Below are 21611 nucleotides of genomic sequence, written 5' to 3' on the forward strand. Positions count from 1 at the left end.
AGCTTAGTTCTAAGGGCGTAAGCCTCTATGAATAAAAGTAATGAATAAACATTTGTGACAGATCTAGTTACAAAATTGTTTCTGCTACCAACCTTTAAAAAAAATCTACCAAAAAATCAACCTTTTATGTATGGCCTTCTAAATATCTCTCTGGATTTAAGAGCAAAATTCATACAATTTTTAACTATAATGTGTACTTCTTGGCCAACATCATTGTGATTTGAACCTGTAACCAAGAATGCTGAGGCAATGAGTTATATAAAATTGTTTATTTATCCAAAAAGTTTTTATACATTCTACTTTAAGAAGCTTCATGATTTTATAAAGCATTGAGATAATACTCATCTAAGATAATATTCTATACTTACTATCATGTTCAAGGACTCTCACTGTACCCAGAGGGGGAAAACAAAGATTGTTTGATCTTGGTCAACTTGATGAGCTTTTCAAATATAGACAGAATTTTGTATTATTAAAAATGATAAAAGTTTTCTCTAAAATGTTCAGCTACATTCATTTTATTTTAATGTCATAATGTTTGGTAGTTTGATTGGCAAAGGCAGCTCCGCTATAATTTTGGCTAGCATCACCTCGCAGATTTTTCTTTCAAGGAGCTATTTCATATCCTAGCAGACCAGAGATTTGGAATATCATTTCTTTATTCATTGAATTTCTATTAAACTTCCAAACTCCTTCATAGAGGAGGATTTTCCCTTAAACTTATGACATGCTATGAAACTGGGAAATTATGTGTGTCATTTAAACATGCTTATTTGAGAGGCCAATAAATATATATGTGTTCCCGTCTGCTGGTTCACACCCCAAGTGCCTGCAACAGCTAGGGAGCTGGGTCAAGAGCAGAGACAGGTATAGAACACAGTTACTCCAAAGTGGGAAACAGGCATCTTAACTACCAGGCTAAATACCTCTCCCATGAATCCTAAGTGATGGAGAGCTTATTGCATAGTCACAAGTTTCCAGTGACAGAAAATGCGTAGTTTTTCTCTAACTGCTCTCCTTACTCCATCGGTGAGAAGAACGATGGGCTTCCTCTATTTTATCCATCTCCTGTGGATGCAATGTATAGCTTAAATAATATTGTATTGTGATGGCTGTTAAATTAATTTGTAATGTACTCACGTCTTTCTGATCAAGCTTCCCTCTTTCCTAGACAGAGCAAGGGAAGCTTGGTTAAAACTGTTTCCCAGTTCAACCTGTTTGTTTGCACAGATTGGCAAAGGACAATTTACAGCAGAAACAAAATAAAGACATCCATTGATAAGCAGACTGGTCCATCTGGTTAAAAAATATCCAGTAAAATATTTACTCTAGAAAGTGCTGGTTTTGAGTTTTTAGCAATGTGGCAGTTGATAAAATGGCAATGAGAGCAAATTGGCTGGAGTGTAACTTGCTCATGTTTTTAAACTCTCATGGACAGACAAGTTCAACTCCTTAGCATCCAGCATTTTCTGTAATTCATGCCTTGTTGCCATCATCAGACAAAGACAAACAGATTCTTTGGACTACTTTAGACACGTTTTGAAAGGGTCCTTCTTCATTGACCTGAGAGCTAATCACATGTAAGAGTCTGGAGTCAAGCCAACTCCATCAGGAAAAAGTGATCAGAGTCTCCAGATTGCAATGAAGTCCTTGCATCGTTTTCTGAAGATTCTATAGACCTTTAGCTGTGTTAATGTCTCTGACTCTTGGGAGGATTCCTATAATTATACAATTATCTTTTTATAGTACATAATTAGGGGAAATGAGACATGGGGTTAGAGACAGATTTGGTCACAGGGATTTCTGAGGCACTGAGTTAGAGAAATGTAAACATCAAACCTGCATAAACACTACAGAGACAGTTCCCATAACAGAAAAGAGTTTCACATACATTTTAAATATTTCTTATGAGAGGATTTACTAAGTATTCAGGAGATAATCAGTAACAGGGCACATCTTAGCTAAAGACGCATGCAGTCTTGAGACAGAAGGAATATGGAACTTACAGCAGCCAGTATACTCATGGCAACAGATCCATTTGAATTGTAAAATGAATTACATAGAACTAGAAAACCTGGAATACAATCAAATAAGGAAATTCTAGTAATGGTTTTATGTATTTGGGGTCAGATGTCAGATTTTATTGGAAAATATTTTTAGATCAAGTATTTATAATAATATTTTAATATCTGCGTTCAGTTTAAATTCCATTCTTGTTGATATTGTTACTTACTATTTTACAGGAAAAATTTCATAATTATGTGCATCACCACCCTCTGTTTCACACTACAGTTATCAACAGTCTTAAAATAAATCCTGAAAAAATATTCATTAAATAACCGACAGTGACAGAATCCTGGCATTAGTAAATCAGTCCCATAGTTTGGAGCTAAATACAAGCAAAGACATGTCAAAATAGAATATCTCTAGGGCTTTACAAAGCCTCAGCATTCACTATTATGGAAATTCTGGGGATATCACAATTTGAGTCTGAAGAAGAGCTTGATAGAATGTCCACCTAAGTTTACAAAAGTTCACCCCAGAAATGGATAGATTTTTGTTTTCAGTTTCCTTTAAGAAGAAACATCATACATATTCGTCAACAATATTGTGTCTTCATGACACAGGCATTGAGGTCAAAGGGGGCAACCCAAAGAAAACATCCCTGGGAGGTATGGCTGGAACACCAGCTACCACCGACTGCAGGAGCTGGGCAGTGAACACTGATCAATTCACCGGGGGCTAATTTCATCAGAACTTCCAAACTGTTTTGATGCTTGGCACATTTCTGGATCTACTCCATCCTAAGAACTATAAACAGATATTTCTTAGGATTCTGTGTTTCTGAATTGATTCAATAGTAAAAGGAGATTGTATGGAAAGGTTGAAGAGGAGATTGGGATTTGAGTTTCTCATGTTTGCAACATAAAATCTATGCACAAAATACAGAATATTAACTTGGGAAAGCCTTATGAGAAAAGGAGACATTGTATCAAAAACAATGTATTTATTGAAAAAAGATAAGAAACTAAAATGCATTTGTTATTGATAAAACTGACTGATGCATTTAAACATTTTGATTGGAATGACTTGTATGTATCAGAAACTAAGATTTTAAAATGCCATACTAGTTTAAACACAATAGTAAGATAAGGTCAATGGAAAATATATATGTGATGACGTTTAGAAAAAAAGGTAGCTTTGTGTGAAAAATCAAGTCATTGGCCAAAATTTTGGTGGGATATTTCGCCTTTCCAATTAACTCCCAAGTACAGTTTAACTGTAAGTATTTGCTTGCAGTTGGCCTTGGAAAGAAAGCAGATGGAGCCAGCAAGTTAGTTATAAACAAGCAATGTCAAATGACTGCTCTTACTCCAGACTGCTAATCTGACTGTTCATCTTCAGCTTGGTGGCTTACTATTTACATTAGCCAAATCACTTACTCTTCTTGGTCCCAGCTTCCTCATCTGTAAGACGTCTGATAGTACTTACGAAGCCCTGTATCAGTACTGATTCATGCCCTTTTCAACTTGGGGAAATGCCCTTCAGATAGGCATAATACAGTATAGAATGAGGTATTATCAATTTTGTATTATTGAGAATATCAAAATCCAAAATGAGGGTAGAACTGATTGTTTTTGTGAAGTTGTTCATCTACAAAATGAAACACTGATTCAAAACGAGATGTGAGTGTAGGTTACAGAAAAGAAATGCGTTTCGGTTTCTAGTACTTTTGTAAACAAAAATGAAACTCATAATTAACAGTTTGTTTCATATCAACTGCATTTTCAGCTTAAAACTCATTAGACTAAATAATTTTTCTTGACTGCATTTTCAAAAGAGCTCTTCTCCTTGTGACTGCTTCTCAAAATTTTGTTTTAAAAAAAAAAAATGAAATGCAAAGCTGGACAGCACCCAGGCCAATTCCTTAAATTTTGTTTGAAATGTAACCCTCTGGAGAGTCTCTTAATCTCAACTGATAATGTAAGTTTCTAATTGGTTGGGATGAAATTCAGCTCACCAACTCTTCTAGACATATGTAATAGAGATACCTAGTTTCAGCTGTCCAAATGCCATGTTCCTATTCTTTAAGTTTTTTTCTCCTCTAGAGCATTTGTCTTGTACTTTGTCATTCACAGTCCTGTTCTTGTCTAAATGCCATGTATTAAGAGTATAAAAATGGCATTAAAACACAATTTGATACATTTTGGCAGAAGTGACATTCACCCACTCATAACATATCAGCAATCCAGTCATTCCAGTACAGTTATTGGGTGCATCCACATATGTTATTTATAACAACCCTCATGAAAGTCTTCATTTGTTTTTTTCCAAATCAGCTAAAGTGTTTTTGCTCAATGCAAATCTAAAACATAATAATCCCATTCTAGAAAAGAAATAAAGCCAATCTTAAAAAATTATATTCTCCCTTCTCCAATGTGACAAGGTCACTTTTGTTCCAATTTAAACAAAACTCATTGATATTTCTCTCTTATATGCTTATCTTCTTTATAAGAAAAACAGATGGCGTTTCCATGATGGTGAGGTCACCTTAGCAAATGTTTTGTTTTGAGGAGCCTCAAGCATAACTAACTAGTCAGTTCTTCTGAGCACTGCTTACTATTCTGACCTCTTAAAATAGATTCTGTAGCAGAGAAAGAGAGAGATGTCTTTGTTGATGGTCTACTCAACAACAATTTTGTGGTCTGTTGTTGTATTTGGAAGTAATATTTGGGTAGGGATCCTGACCATCAGTTCCTCCTCCGAGTCTAGCAGGCACATTTCTTCTCTGTAGGCTTTTCCCGATCGAGCTTTCCAGAATTTCCGCCATTAACAGTGTCAGAAATTTGTGTCTTCTCCACACACTGCTCCATTCGCTTCATGATCAAGTCCAGAAGGGTTTCTACAGCTTTCTCCACATTCTGTCCAGTTGCTGCACTTGTTTCAAAATATGGTATGCTAGCATAGAAAAAAAAAACAGACAATACTGATGAGATGAAGAAATCAGAGACGATCCAACAAGATGTGCAAATGAATCACACATGCTGACTGAAGAGACTGTGAAATCATCCTGCTTTTGCTGCCTCAGTGGAAAAATAGCCTCTCTTTTTCTCAGCAAGTAGAAAATGGTGAGCTGCCCTTTAGTGGATTTACAAGCACTTTTCCCTATAAAATATTGTGGGAAATAGGAAGTAGAAATTTGGACAATATAAAACTGTTAATTGAAATTTGAACAATATAATTTTTAATAGGTTAAAATGTCTAGAAGTAATTCTGCAAATAAAATACTACTTCCCTTAGAATCATCTAGAAATCTCATTCAGCATTGAGAGTGCACAAAATGGGATATTCACTTGAACGGTTTATACCTATTTTAGAATTAAAAGTTCTAGGATTCTAGGAAGAGATGTGAAACCCAAAGCTTTCAAGCAGGATGAGTCAGTGAAACACTGGCAGATATAAAACTGCTTTAACCAAAAAAAAAATAATAATAATACTAATGACAGATTCTTCTGTGGAAACCAAATTGTAATTACATGGGTTTTTGTGGCTTGGTGTGGGTTTTCTTCAGCTGTTGCTGAAGCTCAGCTGGATAAGGATTGCATTATTACATCCATGTGAGGAACTATTTCTCAGAGTTTTGAATTGAGTGTAGTGTTTAATGGCCTGAGTGCTGAGCTTAGATTGCCTGGATTGAATTTAAGTTCTGCTGCTCACACATTGAGGCCTTCCATCACTTACTTAATGTCTTTGTAAATCAATTCTTCATATATAAAATGCTTCATGGTTGCTTTCTCTCACCCGAAACAGTTATAAGAGGTTAAATGAACTAAATTCTATGAACAGTTGGTAACATGCAAGTGTTCTATAAATGTTAGGTAAAAACAAAAAAGTGCTTTCTGAAACCATCATATACATTCCTGTTTAAGATCTTGTTAATTCATACGCAATTCTTGATTCAAGGGGATTCCTCCTGAAATCAGTCTGTGTCTGGCTCTACTGCTTGAGTATCATTGCCCAAAGTCACATGGTTCTCAGTGCAACTGACTTACCCGTATTTCTCAGCCAAGTCCCGGGCTTGCCGTTCATTGACTTCCCTCTGGTCTGGCAGGTCTGCCTTGTTGCCAATTAATACTATATCTGGGTTCTCACAGTAAGCATTTGCTTGCAGTTGGCCTTGGAAAGAAAGCAGATGGAGCCAGCAAGTTAGTTATAAACAAGCAATGTCAAATGACTGCTCTTACTCCAGACTGCTAACCTGACTGTTCATCTTCAGCTTGGTGGCTTACTACTTACATTAGCCAACTCACTTACTCTTCTTGGTCCCAGCTTCCTCATCTGTAAGATGTCTGATAGTACTTACGAAGCCCTGTATCAATACCTCATGCCAATTCTTCCTCAAATGTGAGTGAAAACAATAAGTTTAAAGTTTGTCAATTTGCTTTGTCCTTGAAAAAGTTGCTATATTTTCTTGCTCTGATGTCTAAAGGCTACATCATTGGAGAACAACTGCAAATTCACATAAAAATTCAAGACTGAGAATCTGTGTTTACTCTTTTCTCATGATGGAGGTTGAAGAAACAGAGTAAAGTAAGGTAGATTACGTAAGACAGGTAAGGTAAGGGGAGTGGAGAGGTGGGGAGGGTAGCAGAGAAGAGAGCAGGATAGGGGAGGCAGGACAGAAAGAAAGATGTCGTGTCTGAAGGGCTGCTGTGCACTACCTTGCTAGACCACAGAAAACAGCAAAGGTTTATCCTGCAACACCAACTGTTTGGGTGCTGGAAATCATAGTGTTACTAGACACAATTAATTATTTTAAATCCCTATGATGTCCTTCAGGAGACTTATTTAAAAGCATGGTAAAGTCCCTCTCATCTGGCTTGAAAAAGGATAAACAAATTTTCAGATAGAATCTGACAATCTTATTATCTCCATGTTTTCTCAGAATCTATTAATACCATCAACATTTGGATAAGGATACACAATATTAAAAAGAAATAAAGACAAATCCAAGGATAAACACTGGCTAGGAGAAGCAATTTTCAAAAACCCAGAATTTGTCATATTTTCCCCATTGGTTGCTACTGTGTTATTGAACTGACATTGAAAGCAGTCTTGTATATTACTTCTTATTAGTCATATATAATTGCTAATAAGAAATTTATACAAAAACATTTTAAAAGTGAATGTGTACATTTTTTTGTACCAAATAAACGTACTTCTTAATTTAATTTTTCTTGGACTTTTTGATGTAACCCTCCCCTGTATTTTAGGAAATGGTTCAATGTTAGGTATATAGTTTACCAGAATGGGACAAAATATAACCAGAACTTTCAAAGAGCCAACATTCTGGTGGTGGAGTGAAAAAAAAAACACAACTAAATATGTATCTATACACCTAATGTGTCAGGTGGTGGCAGTGACAGAAGGGAAGAATTCTTTTAATATGATCAGTCAGGGAAGACCTCTTTCAGGAGATCAATGAGGCACGAGGGAACTTTGAGGTCCTAAAGGATCTAGCAAATGGCTCTAAATGGGAGAACAATCAGGGAACAGAAATGGAGGACCAATGTCTGGAGCAGAGATACTGGTTTTCATCAGGGAAACAGCATGAGAGCCAGCTTGGCTGGAGGTAGTGAGCTGGAGGCCTCAAGGGAAGGAATTGAACAAGAAGCCAGGCATATATCCAGTAGCCTTGGAGAAAGTTGAGAGTTGTATTCCAGATGAGATGCGAAGTCTCAGAACAATTTTGAGCAGAAACATAACATGACGCAATTTTCAGAAAAATTAGTATCCTTGTAACACTTCCATTGATGTATACCAATCTGACTTCAGTAACTGATTAGACAATGTTTAAATCCCATGTTATAGCTAAATTGTCATGGAAGCTACGGCTTTTTATATATAAGCTTCCTCGCATCTGAACTTGTTAAGATAAAGTGCCCATGTGGGCTGCCAGATGCCTGCTTCACCCTCACCTAACATACCTGCTCTGGAGTCCTTTATTGCCCAGTGAATCCATTAGTCCTTGAGCACATCTTAAGTGCCAATGCTCCATCTCCAAAACCACTCGTGATTTTCACTGTGCCCCCTCCAGGTTTGATGTAACAGATATGGGACTCAGTTTTAAGTCCTTTAAGATGAACTAACATGGGAGATGAATGGCCTTTGAAGAATAACAGTAACGACCTTAACTACAGGAGATGATAGTCATACCAACTACCTCTAAGAAGAGTGTCAAAGAAATATATCTCCTAGCCACTGACACAAAAGCAATCATGAACAGAAAACATCACTTTCTAAAGGTAATCTGGTTTCCAATCTTAGATTTGCTATATTACTCAATCTCACTTACTCATCCAGTTTCTGACGTTCAAGAAGCTCTGCTGACTGGTGAGGTCAAACATCAACAAGAAGCCCATGGCATCTCTAAAAAATGCAGTGGTGAGGCTCCGGAACCTGCCAGGAAAGCACAGCGGGAGGTTCTGAAGGTTAGTTCTGACACTTACGGCTAGGCAGACAGCACTGCTTCCTTTCCAAGACGAAGGCTCCATGGCAGGTCCTAACAAATTATCATACAGGAATGGAGGATTGGTCACGAAAATAACTAAAGCATCAGGGAAGAATCAGATGAATTGGTGTATTACTCAGCTTTTCATCATGGTAGAGGCTACCTGTAAAGATGACTTTTTTGTTTGTTCGTTTTTAGCTCATTATATTGGCAGCTGAAGGGCATGGACCAGCATCAGCTCAGCACCTCTGGGAGGTTCACACCGGCTGTGTCATTTCACAGCTTAGGACTTGGGGAAACACAGTGGGTTGTTCATTTCTGTTGAGGAATCTGGAGGATCTGTTCCATTATGTGCAATGTAAATAAAGATGTTCTGTGCCCCATTCCTGTTTATGTCCACTAACATCGTTTATGAGACATACGCTGAGATCCACTTTAACGTTAGCTTTGGGCAAGAACAGACTATGTACAGGATCAAAGGTGGAATGTGGTAATAGATTCTTAGAAATGCATTTAGCTAAAATAAGCCAATCCCTAAAAGACAAATATCCTAAATTCTGATATAAGGCAACATTCATGCAAAAATACAAAACAAATTGATACACTCTTGTCATAGATGAATTGTGTAACAGAGACTAGCATACCGCGAAGTGATGTTATGTAGCAGGCATCTCTACTCCTGAATAAAAGGAGGACTCTGCATGAAACAGTTAACTCGACCTTGACAATACGACCCTACATTTTCTATACCTACAATTGTGTGATGTGCTTAAATAGCACAACGTTAAACTTGTAACGGTTACTCAAGGACTACTGGAATATGTGAGGAAAATGGCAGAAAGGCAAATGTTGGAGCAAAAAGGGGAAAATTATGGGGGAATTCCTACACCTACAAAAATGTATCATGGAAAATAATAAAAATAATTTAAAAATTAAAAAGAAAGGCACTCGTTTTGAAAAAGGGCAGATTATTTCCTATCCTAACTGTCCTTTTAAAGTTTCAGTTTCCTGTTTCAGCTTGTTTGTAGAAACTTTGTGTTGCTTTCCTCCAGGTTCTGTTCTTGGCCCTTCTCACTTTCCACATATTCACGGTTGCTCTCATCCACTGCCCTGGCACAACTCTATCGCATAGATTGAGGAATATGGTATGTGTGGATCTTTCCTGTTTACACACTATATATCTAATTACTTGTTGGGTATTTCTGCTTGCAGCAAACTTGGGCACCTTCAACTCTTCATACCATAAAGACCAAATTTGTTCCCTCTTCTTGGTTTCTTTTTCTAATACTGACGGACTTTTCCTCCTAGTTGCCACACTCTTTTTTCCTTCATCTGCTGTACCCATGCAACACTGAACTCTTGACCTTATTGCTGCCCATCTACTCTTGCCTCCACTCTTACATTAAACTCATCGTCTCTGCTAAATAATGTCAACACACTTGTCATTAGGCTTCCTGTCTAATTTTTGGGAACCCTAGACAATCATTCATTAGTTATTAATCCTCTATTAAAATATTTCAATTTTACATTATCCTTAAGATAAAACTTGCACTCCTTAGTAAGTTGTCAAGGGCTCTGCAGGAACTGACCCTTGCTGATTTATGCAGCCTCACATCGTGACTACCCACAAGCATATTGATCTTTCAGTTCCTGGAAATTTTACTTCCCTACCCTGGGATTTGACACCTGCTGCGCTTTCTGTGGGTAAACGTACCTTAATTCTTCTCCTTTACTTTTCTTTAGTCTTGATAATGCTTACTCCTGCATTGTATATGAGTTATAAGGAACCCTCCCAATAGACATATGTGGGACACAGGCCCCTCCTATTTAGCCTATCTATAACTTTTTGTCTTCTTTTTAGTGCTCCGAGACTATCTTGCAATTATTTGTCCAAATTGCATCTTCAACTATGAGTGATAAGGGGATAGGAGCTGTGTTTCTAATATATTATTGTTATGTCTCAGAACTTGGTGTTTGCTTACTAAATATTTGTGAGACTAAAAAAAGTAGAAGAAAAAGAATAGTAAAAAAATACAAAATTGCCAAAAACATACAATGACTTCAACAAAGAACTATTCTTTGAATACCAAAAAGGGAGAAGAAATACTAACTACTATTTATATTAAAGCAGAATTTCTATTGCAAGGCATTATAATAATCTAAAAATATACAGCGAGAAATAAGAAAAATGACTCATCTGTGGTTTCTTGTGGATTAGTTTCTATCTTGGAAACTCAGAGAGATCATAGCACTTTTATTGAATGGCTCTATTCGGAGATGATCTGTGCCCACAAAATTGTCTGCTACTCAACCACAATGTGCCATAACTCAGAAAACTGCTTTGGACTATCTGGTGTGTGTGTGTGTGTGTGTGTGTGTGTGTGTGTGTGTGTGTGTGTGTATCTGATTTAAGGGTCAAATAGGTGTTATCTTCTCTCCTGTTGCCCACAGCACATGGCAGACGACCTGCAAAAAATGTTTCTTTCCAAGGATCTATTGGGACAAACATTTTTTTTCCGATTCACAACAGCACAGATGGGGTCCTCCTGCTCCATAGTAGGCTACACATTGGACCATTCTTCCCATGATCCTTGTTATCATCTTATGCTCTTTTGGGGGAGGGAGGGAAGTCATGAACTTTAGGTCCATCCCCCTATGTCATTCTGACACACAGGTGCATAGGGTAGGGAAAAGCTGGACCATTCTAAGAAACAGATCCCAGAGTCACCTTATCAGTCTGGCTCCCTCGCCGAGAGCTAAGGCAGTGTTCTGTATTCTTTAGGTCCTTCCTAGGATGTGATTTTCATCTGTAACCATGACCTTACATGGATCCTTCTGCCAGATGTCCTCAGGCCAAGGACTGAGTTGTGAGGCGCTGTTTCTCTTGTTGCCTAGCTACATCTTCATACACAGAATGCACAATTCTCAAGGGGTGAATAATCTAAGTCTGACGAAGACTGTCCCTAGGATTTCCCATTTCCCTCATGGCACAGCTGTCGTAAGAGGACAGATGAGAGAAGCCTGCCATCACACTAGGTTGACATATCATGTGTGAGCACATATGGGGCTCACATTTTCTCAGATTACTTCTTCAAAAATAGATTAAATTGGTCTGTAAAACATACATCTTTGTGACAACAAAACTGACATATGAACAGAGATTCTTGTGAGGAATGACTGCCGTGGGACCAGCAGTGTTGAAGGGTGTGTGTAAATGGATTCACAGACAGTAAAGCTAACAGAGAGGGCCCAGCACCTCTCCTGGCACTTACACTTAGTGAAAGTGAGAACATTTTGGACGCATTTCAAAAAGGCAAGTGTTTACAAGCATAAGCATTCTAAGACATACGATGCAGAATTTAGAGGTGCTTCCAAATAGCTGCTCTGCCAATCCATTGCCGTATTTAATGTCATCTACTACTGAAAAGCTTTATTTTATGGAGCCTTTAGCACTGTGCAACCTTGCAGCCCAAGAAAACTTATTTTCATTGAATAATGACTTGGTACCTCCAGCTCTAAGTCATTAACATTACTGCGCAGTTGTCATCTTAGACATTGTAGGAAAAAGAATGGCTAAAAAAATCAGGCTGACTGCTCATACAAAGCTGAAATGAGAAGGACAAGTAAGTCAATGAGCAGTAGTTAGAAAACAGAAGATTCTCTTACTTTTAGTTAATATGTAATCTATTAATTTTAATTTTTTCACTTTAATAGGTTTGATAGAATTCAGATACAGTTTTAAGAATATAATGATATTCCCTTTCTCCCTCCCTCTTTTTGCTTCCAGTTAACCTTTATTCCTTCTCCCATTCATTTTTTGAGATAATATACATTTATTTTGCACAGTTAAGGGCTTAATGCTCCAGTAAGTAGAGTTTAATGAGCAAAATGCAAAAATACTCCAGCTCAGCAAAAATGTAGCATAGGGATATAAATAACATTAAAATGGAAAGAGATGATTTCAGTGTAGTAATCTAAGGGTGATAAGAGTTGTCACAGGAGTTCAGAAGAAAATGTGGTAAATCATCATAGACAGGGTGGAATTTGAAGTAAGCTTTGTGGAATGAGAGGGTCAGGGCCGGTATGGTGGAGGGAAGTAAGAGTCTAGCTGGAAGACAATAGTGTGCTCAAACCCTGAGAGGACAAAGCCAGTCACATGACAATGGTCAAGTGGCTATGCAGAAGAATAGAAGCAAGGAAAAAGATTTCAATGCCATTCCTTTAACTCTCTTTTTCAGTAGTACATATAGCAGTGTTCACTTCCTGTATTCATTTGGTTGTACTCTGGAGAATTTTCTTACTCCTGAAAACTACAGACAAGGCATAACAAGAGTCTTCACAGACAGCTTTGAAAATCTGATTTTTAAAATCTGTACCAAATACATAGTGTTAGTTAATGGTAAAGCACTTATGGATCATTTAATTTAAATGTCTATCTTGAAATCAAAGAGTTCCATCTCATGTCCTTTTAAGTTTGCACCTGTTATTCACTTTACAATAGGTTGTTCTAAACTCAATGGGGTTAGAAACTAAGTGATTGATTCTTACCGTTCTTGTCCTGCAGTGTCCCAAAGTTGAAGATGTACCTTGAATGCTTTCCCTGAAGACCCATTTGGTCCTTGTGCATTATAAACCTGAAAGATACCATTTCTGTCTGTTAATGTTGCTTTGGATTTTGTTCACATTCAAATTTTTTAGGTTCCTTCAACATGTTTTTCTTGATTACTATAATCAAAGTTCATAGTACAGAATAAATATTTGCTCTATTTCTTTCAGGAAGTATCACATATGCTCTCGCTTTTAAATGTCAAGTACAAGTATGATTTTCAACACAATTTAAGCATGCCACAAACTTGGGTTAGACACCTCCTGTCATTTTCTCACAGAGGAGCCAACATCACCATTAGTACCCAAGTTCTGAGTTTAACTACAACTTTTCATTTAAATTCTTTGAATCTTACTTTTAAACCTACAAATTGAAATCCATAGCATCTTCCTATTTTATGGAGTATTATATACTTCAAACTCAAAAGCAATAGCAGATGGGAGAGAATTTTTAAAACAGCAAGCTGCTCTGCAAATAACTGAGTAGCTTTTACTGTAAAATGGACTTTTGAAATGACTTAGCCATGAATTATGCACAGAATTTCTGAAAGAGTTGACACAGGACATTTCAAGATTTCCTTTACTAGTTATTTCTTCAAAGTTTCTTTTTTAGATAAGTGTACTTTTTCTTTTTTAAAAAAACAAAGTAGCATTTTTTACATTTTGAGCAAAATACGAGAATTTTAATATTCAATTAGCTGCCCAAGTATGGCTAAGTGAAAATATTTTCCAGGGAAAATTTTGCAGGAACTTATATCTAGATCCATATGGACACTGTGGGGGAAAGAAAAGCAACCTGAGAGAGACCAAGACTGCTAAGACTATACTGCCACATATCAGCTTTCACATAGGTATAGGCTATTACAGAAGCCATGACTCAACTTCTCAGGCAGCGTTCTTCCAACAAGCCTTTTCTTTGTTTCCAGCTCTCAAGCAATGAGTAGATTCATGACATCCACTGGAAGCCAGAGCCAAGCTGGCAGTCAAGTGTTCTGTGGGTGGCAATAAACCTGGCTGAGCCTATGTGCCTGTGTCTATGTTACATGTCTTGCATGTCACAATATCCTTATCACTGTCATTAGTGTCTAGCAGAGAAAGAAGTGGTTGCGATTCTCACTTAAACGCCATTATCTTGGAAAATAGCTTGGCTGGTCTCACATTCTGTTCATAATAAGCCCATGATTGACAGCTGAATCTACACAAAAATAAAAACGCAGTAAGAGCTGATAAAGCTCATGTTCCAGCTATTTGTCAATCATACTTTTAACCTTTTTGTTAAGAGTAAGCAAAGGAATATTTGGTTTTCTTGAAGAATTCAACTCAGGTAGAAAGGTAATCCTTAAATCCTGAAAAATAAAAACTTTGAAATGTTCCTTAAGACTCATGGAAAACAAGCTACACAAATTTCACAATTATTGATCTCAGTTGTTGAGTATGCATTTGGAGGCAAGAGCTGGTGTCACTCAATATTTTTCTGGAGATATGCTATTTATTGTTGAAAATAGTAAATGATACTCCAAGGAAAATTATAGTGACAAATGATATATTTCATGTGATAACAGCCACTTTGCAAAACAAGAAACATACCATTTTCATTCTTGTTTCACAAAGGATAGTAAATGTGGTTAACTCACCACACGTTTTTCCCGAAAGTCTATTCCTACTGTAGTGATGAATTTGGGATTGAATTTATTATCTGTGTATCTATAGAGAAACGTTGTCTTCCCGACCCCCGAATCTCCAAGGGCTAGGAGTTTGATCAGATAATCATAGTCCCCATCGGTCATAGTGATGGTCTTGCTGGGCCTGTGAAGAAAATAAGTATGTTGTATTTTAATAGAAAAAATCAAGGAAAATCATAAGAAAAATTTACTTCTCAAGGTTAAAATACCAAAAAGCCTTGATTCTATAGTTCTGATAACTGGAACAAAGCAGCATCAGGAACGAGGGTGCCTCTATTATTTCACTCACTATAAATTTTTTTACATCCCTTAAAATGAAGCATGATAGTCATTGCCACAGCAGCAGTAGAACTTGAAGAGCACTAGGCTTTTGTTTTGATAAGCAGAATGTAAAGAGCCTGTTGGGATTGGAAGGGTAATGCTGGTAGGGGATAGAAGACCCTCAACTAGGTATACTAGAAAGAGACTGCAATTGCAAGTAGCCGATGAAAGGAAAAAGCCTAGCAATGTATTATGAAGCTAATGCTGAATGCGTTTCCTATTACGTGTATGCAAAATATACCTATTTTTTCTACAACATTTAACTATTGGTATGACAATCTTCAAAAACCTTTGCTTTAAAATCACTTCAAAAGCTGTTGTGGAACACCAAGACTTCTGCTGCCCTGTGGCAGCTCTGCTGTGCTTGTCTGCACACTACTCTATTTTTTTTTTCCAGATCTTAAACAGGAATCATGATTTGGAGGTGGAGCTGGTGGTATTCTGCTAATATTTTTCCTGACTAAAGAAGTACTGTCACTTGCTGTTTCTTCCAATTCCCTGACCCCTCATGCCTCGAGATTTCTCTTCTATGTTACAGTGTCCATAGGTCAAGATGAGCCAAGAGTGAACATCAAGTAAGTGCACTTGCACAGGCAGCACACTCATTTAAACGCCACCATTGCCTCCTGGACATTGGTGAAGTTCCTTCACTCCTGAGTTCAGCAAAATGATTCACTGCCTGGGACAACTCTGATCACTGGCCTTATTGCAGCACCTATAAAGGAAGTCTTGTGAGATTTTCCTACAACAAAAAAGCATTTCTCCCGTTATTGTGCAGGAAAGAATATTTTCCCAACGTGAAGATTCAGCAATACATCATAATTCAAGAGCGCTGCAAGGATGAAAAGTAAATTTCAGCAACAGTCAATTCCACAGACATATCCTATCTAAAAGTAACCAGATCATTCTAACTTACCACAGTAGGAGAGTAGGAAAATTAAGTACATGCACGTAAGCTTAGAATAAAACTTTCTTTGCCACTTTAGTTGGTAGTCAAAATTGAAATATTTTATGTCTCCATAGATAATTAAATGAGGAATAAGGTAACAAGATACTCACCAAATAATTTAAGACTACTATGTTTGGAAAATGCACATTTTTAAGTTTATTTTTTATTTATTTGAAAAGCAGGGTTACAGAAAGAGAAAGAGCGAGAGAGAGAAAATCTTCTATTTTCTGGTTCACTCCCCAAATTGCCACAAAGCTGAGGCTGTGCCTGGCCAAAGCCGGAAGCCTAGAGCTCCCAGGTCTCCTGCATAGGCACAGGAGCCCATCCATGGATTCACTCTTCAAATGGTTGCAATGGCCAGAACTGGGTGGATCCGAACCTGGGAGCCAAGAGCTTCTCCCGGGTCTCCCACACTGGTCATTGTCTACTGTTTTCCTAGGCTGTAAGCAGGGAACTGGATGTGATGGAGCAGCCAGGACTAGAATCTGCATCCTATGAGACGCCAGCCATGCAGGCACAGGATTAGCTTGCTATGCCTTTGTGTAGAGTCCTCACTGTTTCTTCTTGTAATAAACTTCACTGAGTAAGATTCTCAAAGTGAGTTTTTGTGGTGAAAATTTTCTTTGTTCTTTTTGAAGTAGCTAGACAGTGCCCAGTTGCTGCTCCAGAAAAACATCCACCTCCATAACTGAAAGATGCCTGAACTACTGACAGGAAACACTTCTCGGGAGATGTGTGAACTGGCAGATGGCCTGAGAGTGATTGGTTCTTGGCTTGGCTGGTTCTAAATATCTTTCCAGGATTTTGTAGCCAAAAATGCTGCAACTGCTGGACTCTGGCTACCCAGGCCCATTAAAAGCTCCACTAAGAACCTTGTTAGTGTGACAAAATTTAGCACTTCACTAATAAAAGGAATGGCTAATTCTCTCAGGAAAAGAAAGAGTATAAATTTATTCTAACTAGGGTGGAACTAAATCCAAATTCTTCTTTAGGCACAAACCTTAATGATAGGGGATGAAATTGAAGCCACTAGTTGACTAAATAGGAGACAAAGTTAGAGAACACTGTGGTATCCTGGAAAACCGAAAATAGAGTCCACAGAATACATCATGATACTTAAAATTTCGCTGAAAGGCAGCTTTTTATTATTTATTTATTTTGGTAACAGCCTTAAGAAAGGCTGTCTTGAGCAATTTCAGAAAATAACTTGGTGCCAATAATCCCAAAGATGAAGATCAACACAGGTGAGTCTGGCTTCTGACAGGGCATGGACACACTTAAAAGATGAGCATGCTGTTTGTGTCTCCGTGTTTAGGGCAGCTAAATTTACAACAGCTAAAATATCGAATCAACTCAGATGTTGATCAGTTAGTTATTGAATAAAGAAAATATGGTGTATATACATGATGGAATGAATGAAATCCTCTCTTTTGCAACAAAGTGAATGCAAGTAGAAAGTATTATGCTTAGTGAAATAAACCAGGGACAAAAAGGCAGATGTAATATGTCTTCTATGCTATGTAGCAGCCAATGCAATGTATATATGAAGTATATATATGAAGAAAAAAAGTATGTCACTGCAGAAGTTAAAGAAAATTAAAAATGGAAGGAAGGAGGATGAGCAAGTGCAGGGACGCGGGAAGGTTAAGAGGTGTTAGTGTCCTTAATATCTGAAATTTTTCCCTTTGTAAAATTAGAAAATTAAGTAAAAAAGAGATGCTACAATGAATACAACACATGTTAAACAGCTGACAGGAGTAGTGTCTGCCTGACCTCAGCACCTAGAGTCTCCTTCCTTATCTGTGAGGTGAGGGTTTAGAATAAATGACCACAATTTTGCTTTCCAGCTGTGGCTAGCTAAATTTACTTTTTTTCTATTTTAATTTGCACTAGAGTATAAAAATCTCAGCACTGAATGCTTTCATCTTTACAAGAAGAGTTTTAAATAACCCACACAAGGACAATGTGAGATTTGCGCTGGCAGAGAGCACATCACGAGATTTTGTTTGAACAGTTCCAGGGTTCAGGGAACAGAGCTCTTCTGTGAAAACATCCACTTGTCCAAGTAACACTGTATCCTTTATTTGCATGGTAGTTTTCAGGGTTCTGAGGATACCCTGATTGCTATATAGTGGGAGCGTAACAAATACTACAGTTATGTCATGACCAGCTATGATGCTGGGGGATATTTTAACCTGAACATTAATGCTCTTTTGCCAAGTCAAAAAAGTAACAATCTCAAAAATGCCATGCCAAGCTTGAAGCTCGTGACTTTAACTCATTCAATTAATAAAATCCAAGTTAATATTAAGATGTTAAAGAAAGCTTCAAGTAATTGTCAAGTAAAGAGAAAGAAATCAGGGATATTTTTGGCAAATGGGATATATTGCTTCAGATAATAAAACTGTCAAGCCCAAGATGGACAGAAGTTTAAGATGGTCTCATTTATCTTTGTTGGAGAGTTGTGCGTTGGTTTCCAGTGGGCATTCTTTGAGGTCTGTGGCCCTATAGCAAGCATTTTATTGTCTGAACGAGAACCTGAGGGTAGTTGCCACTAACTGACCTTGAAATATGTTTCCCCTTAACCACATTTATGTCCTGAAGTCTAGTCTTAAATTATGGATGGCTAAATTACTTTGGGGACCCATGGTCAATGTGTCAAAACAGAAGGCATGCTCCTGGGTGAGGGAAAGATTTTAAAGAAATATATTTTTGGCAGTGTATTCTATGCTGGTCTTTCATGTTTTAAAGATTAAATGCAGCTTATTTTTATTTTACTTCTTCCAAAGGACTACTGAGAATTAATTGACGAGAACACGTAAAGAGGGTTGAAATAAAATTGTAAATATGAATTAATGCCAACTCAACTACATGATTTTCACTTAGGCTTACAGCAGTCATTAAGACTGTTGTGGGCAATCAAATCTATTTGAGAAAACCAAAAAGGTATCCTTGTTTCATCCTGTCATCAAGGGATTCAACATAATAGAGATAAATTGGGAATTTACTGAGTGTCGAAGCTCACTCTACTCATTCTGGAAAGAAAGAGTAAAAGTGTTTTTTTTAATTTTTTTTTTTTTAGATTTATTCATTTTATTACAGCCAGATATACACAGAGGAGGAGAGACAGAGAGGAAGATCTTCCGTCCGATGATTCACTCCCCAAGTGAGCCGCAACGGGCCGATTCGCGCCGATCCGAAGCCGGGAACCTGGAACCTCTTCCGGGTCTCCCACGCGGGTGCAGGGTCCCAATGCATTGGGCCGTCCTCAACTGCTTTCCCAGGCCACAAGCAGGGAGCTGGATGGGAAGTGGAGCTGCCGGGATTAGAACTGGCGCCCATATGGGATCCCGGGGCGTTCAAGGTGAGGACTTTAGCCGCTAGGCCACGCCGCCGGGCCCAAGAGTAAAAGTTTTAATACAGCTCAGGTTTAAATTGATTTACCTCAATTGACAGTATCAGTATTCTCACATATTAAACTCACCTGGCAGCCAAAGGATGTTTCTGTTCTTCAATGATTTAATGTTTAGAGTAATACATTTTTTAGTTTTTAAAAAGGATTTATTTTACTTTTTTTGGAAGGCAGAGTGCCAAAGAGAGAGACTTAGAGTAAGAGAGATCTTCAACCTGTTAGTGTAGTCCACAGATCACTGATAATGATGCCAGGATCCAGAACTCAACCCGGGGCTTCACAAAGCTGGTGGGGATCTGGAGGTTGCAGCCGTCACTCGCTGTTCCCAGGGTATGCAGTAAGAGGGAGCTGGAGAGAATGTGAAGCCAGGAATTGGACCTAGGCATTGCAAGTGGAGTCTCAATTGCTGTGCCAGATTTACATGTAAACATTTTATTTATTTCATTTCTTGGGGTTCAGCTGTCATCTTGTGCTTGCTATTGTTGCTTATATACAGTTTAGCTTTTGTGAGTTAGTTTTACGACCCCAAATTTTGCGAACTTTTCTTCTTATGATAGTTGATTTACAATTCTTTATTCTGGGGACCAGCATAGTGCCTTTGCAAGTTACACCTCTGCTTGAGGCACTGGCATCTCAAATGGGTTCCTGCTCCAACAGGCTGCCCCACTTCCACTCCAGCTCCTGCTAATAGCCTGGGAAAACAGCAAGGATAGCCCATGTGCTTAATGCCTGCCCTCGGTGGGAGACTGAAGCAGCTCCTGCCTCCTTTGCAGCCATTGGGAAACAAATCAACAGATAGAAGCGATCTCTCTCTCTCTCTCTCTCTCTCTCTCTCTCTCTCTCTTCCTTCTCTGTGTTTCAAGTAAAAATGAATAAATCTTTAAAATTTTTCATTATTTTGAATTTTCAGGATGTATAATCATTTTTCTAAATAGAGGTTTAGTTGTTCCTTCTCGACTTGTATGCTTTTGTTTCTTTTTTGTCTACTCTATAATAAAATTAAAGAGCTGCCCAGGAAGTGGACGTCTTTGTCTCTTATTATTGGAAATTCTCTCATATTTTCCCATTTAGCAAGATGCTGGCAGCTTCGACTAAGAGACATTGATTTTTGTAACTTGTCTTCTTCCTCTACTGAGATGATCTTTCAATTGATTTTTCTCTGTAGCTTGATTTAATAGATTTCTTTATGTAGAAACTACCTGTACATTTCTGAAATAAATTTAACTTGCATCATCTCGAAATGCGCTATAGGATTCTGTCTCTTACAGTTCAGTTAATTTTCTCATCAGTATTCACAAATAGGATTTGTCTTTGGGGGAGAGGGAAACAGCTTTGATTCTGACCTTTGAAAACTCCTTTCATGGAACACGAAAGTTATATTTCTTTTTCTGTGCCCTGAAATATCTTAAGTATAATTGTGATGCTTTGACTGTTTGAGAGAATTTGTGAAGGAAAACTACTTATAGTAATGATTTTGGGTAGGAGTTTCTTAAAAATAACTTCCCCAACTTCTTTTTTTGATAATTGGTCCATTTAATTATGTTTATCGGTTTTACTAAGTTGTAATTTGGTAAAATAGCAACTATTTCATGTAGGTGACTCAAGCTACTTTCATGATTGTTAAAAAAAGTTCCTGTTTTAGAAACACATGTTCTTCTCATTTGATATTTCTACTTTGTTATGTTTGTGTTTATTTATGAAAGTTTTTTTAAGACTGATCCAAGTGCTAGCCTTATAATCTCAAGCTTTTTCGTTTTAATGGTATCAGGTACTCCATCCATCCTCCTGCCTTCTATCACCGTTCATTCTCTGTTGGATGGTCCTTTCTAGCCCTCTGATTTATCCCCTATGTAGTTTATCTATAAGCTCTTACACTTCAGTTTTTCTCTGGTTTCTACAGATTCCCAAAGAAATTGTGCTATGACGTCAAGTTCTAGTGGTGGTAGAATTCTGGACTTGAAGTTGCTAAAACCCAAATCTATTCAAGGGGCATTCCTCCTGTCATAATCAGGGCTCGGAACAAGGATGTGGCTTGATCTAAATCATTTCACCTAAACTGACCAGGCTCTTTAATCACTCTGTTTACTAACATTGATGCATTCAGACAAATCCTTGCAGTATTTTCCCATC

At 37.7% G+C, this 21611-nt stretch overlaps 1 protein-coding gene across 1 annotated transcript in view; it reads right to left on the reverse strand.

Moving 5' to 3' along the window:
- Positions 1–3732: 3732 nt before the first annotated feature.
- Positions 3733–21611, reverse strand: part of RAB27B (RAB27B, member RAS oncogene family) — a 44865-nt gene continuing 26986 nt past the window's right edge. The window contains exons 2-6 of the mRNA XM_058676834.1: positions 14752–14923; positions 13061–13146; positions 8357–8460; positions 6054–6177; positions 3733–4959 (exon numbers count right to left, since the gene is read on the reverse strand). Coding sequence (XP_058532817.1) covers positions 4770–4959; positions 6054–6177; positions 8357–8460; positions 13061–13146; positions 14752–14904 — 657 coding nt within the window. The 5' untranslated portion in view covers positions 14905–14923 and the 3' untranslated portion in view covers positions 3733–4769. The remainder of the gene's footprint in view (positions 4960–6053; positions 6178–8356; positions 8461–13060; positions 13147–14751; positions 14924–21611) is intronic.

Source organism: Ochotona princeps, chromosome 18, assembly GCF_030435755.1.
Source record: "Ochotona princeps isolate mOchPri1 chromosome 18, mOchPri1.hap1, whole genome shotgun sequence".
In the NCBI taxonomy this organism is placed as follows: Eukaryota; Metazoa; Chordata; class Mammalia; order Lagomorpha; family Ochotonidae; genus Ochotona; species Ochotona princeps.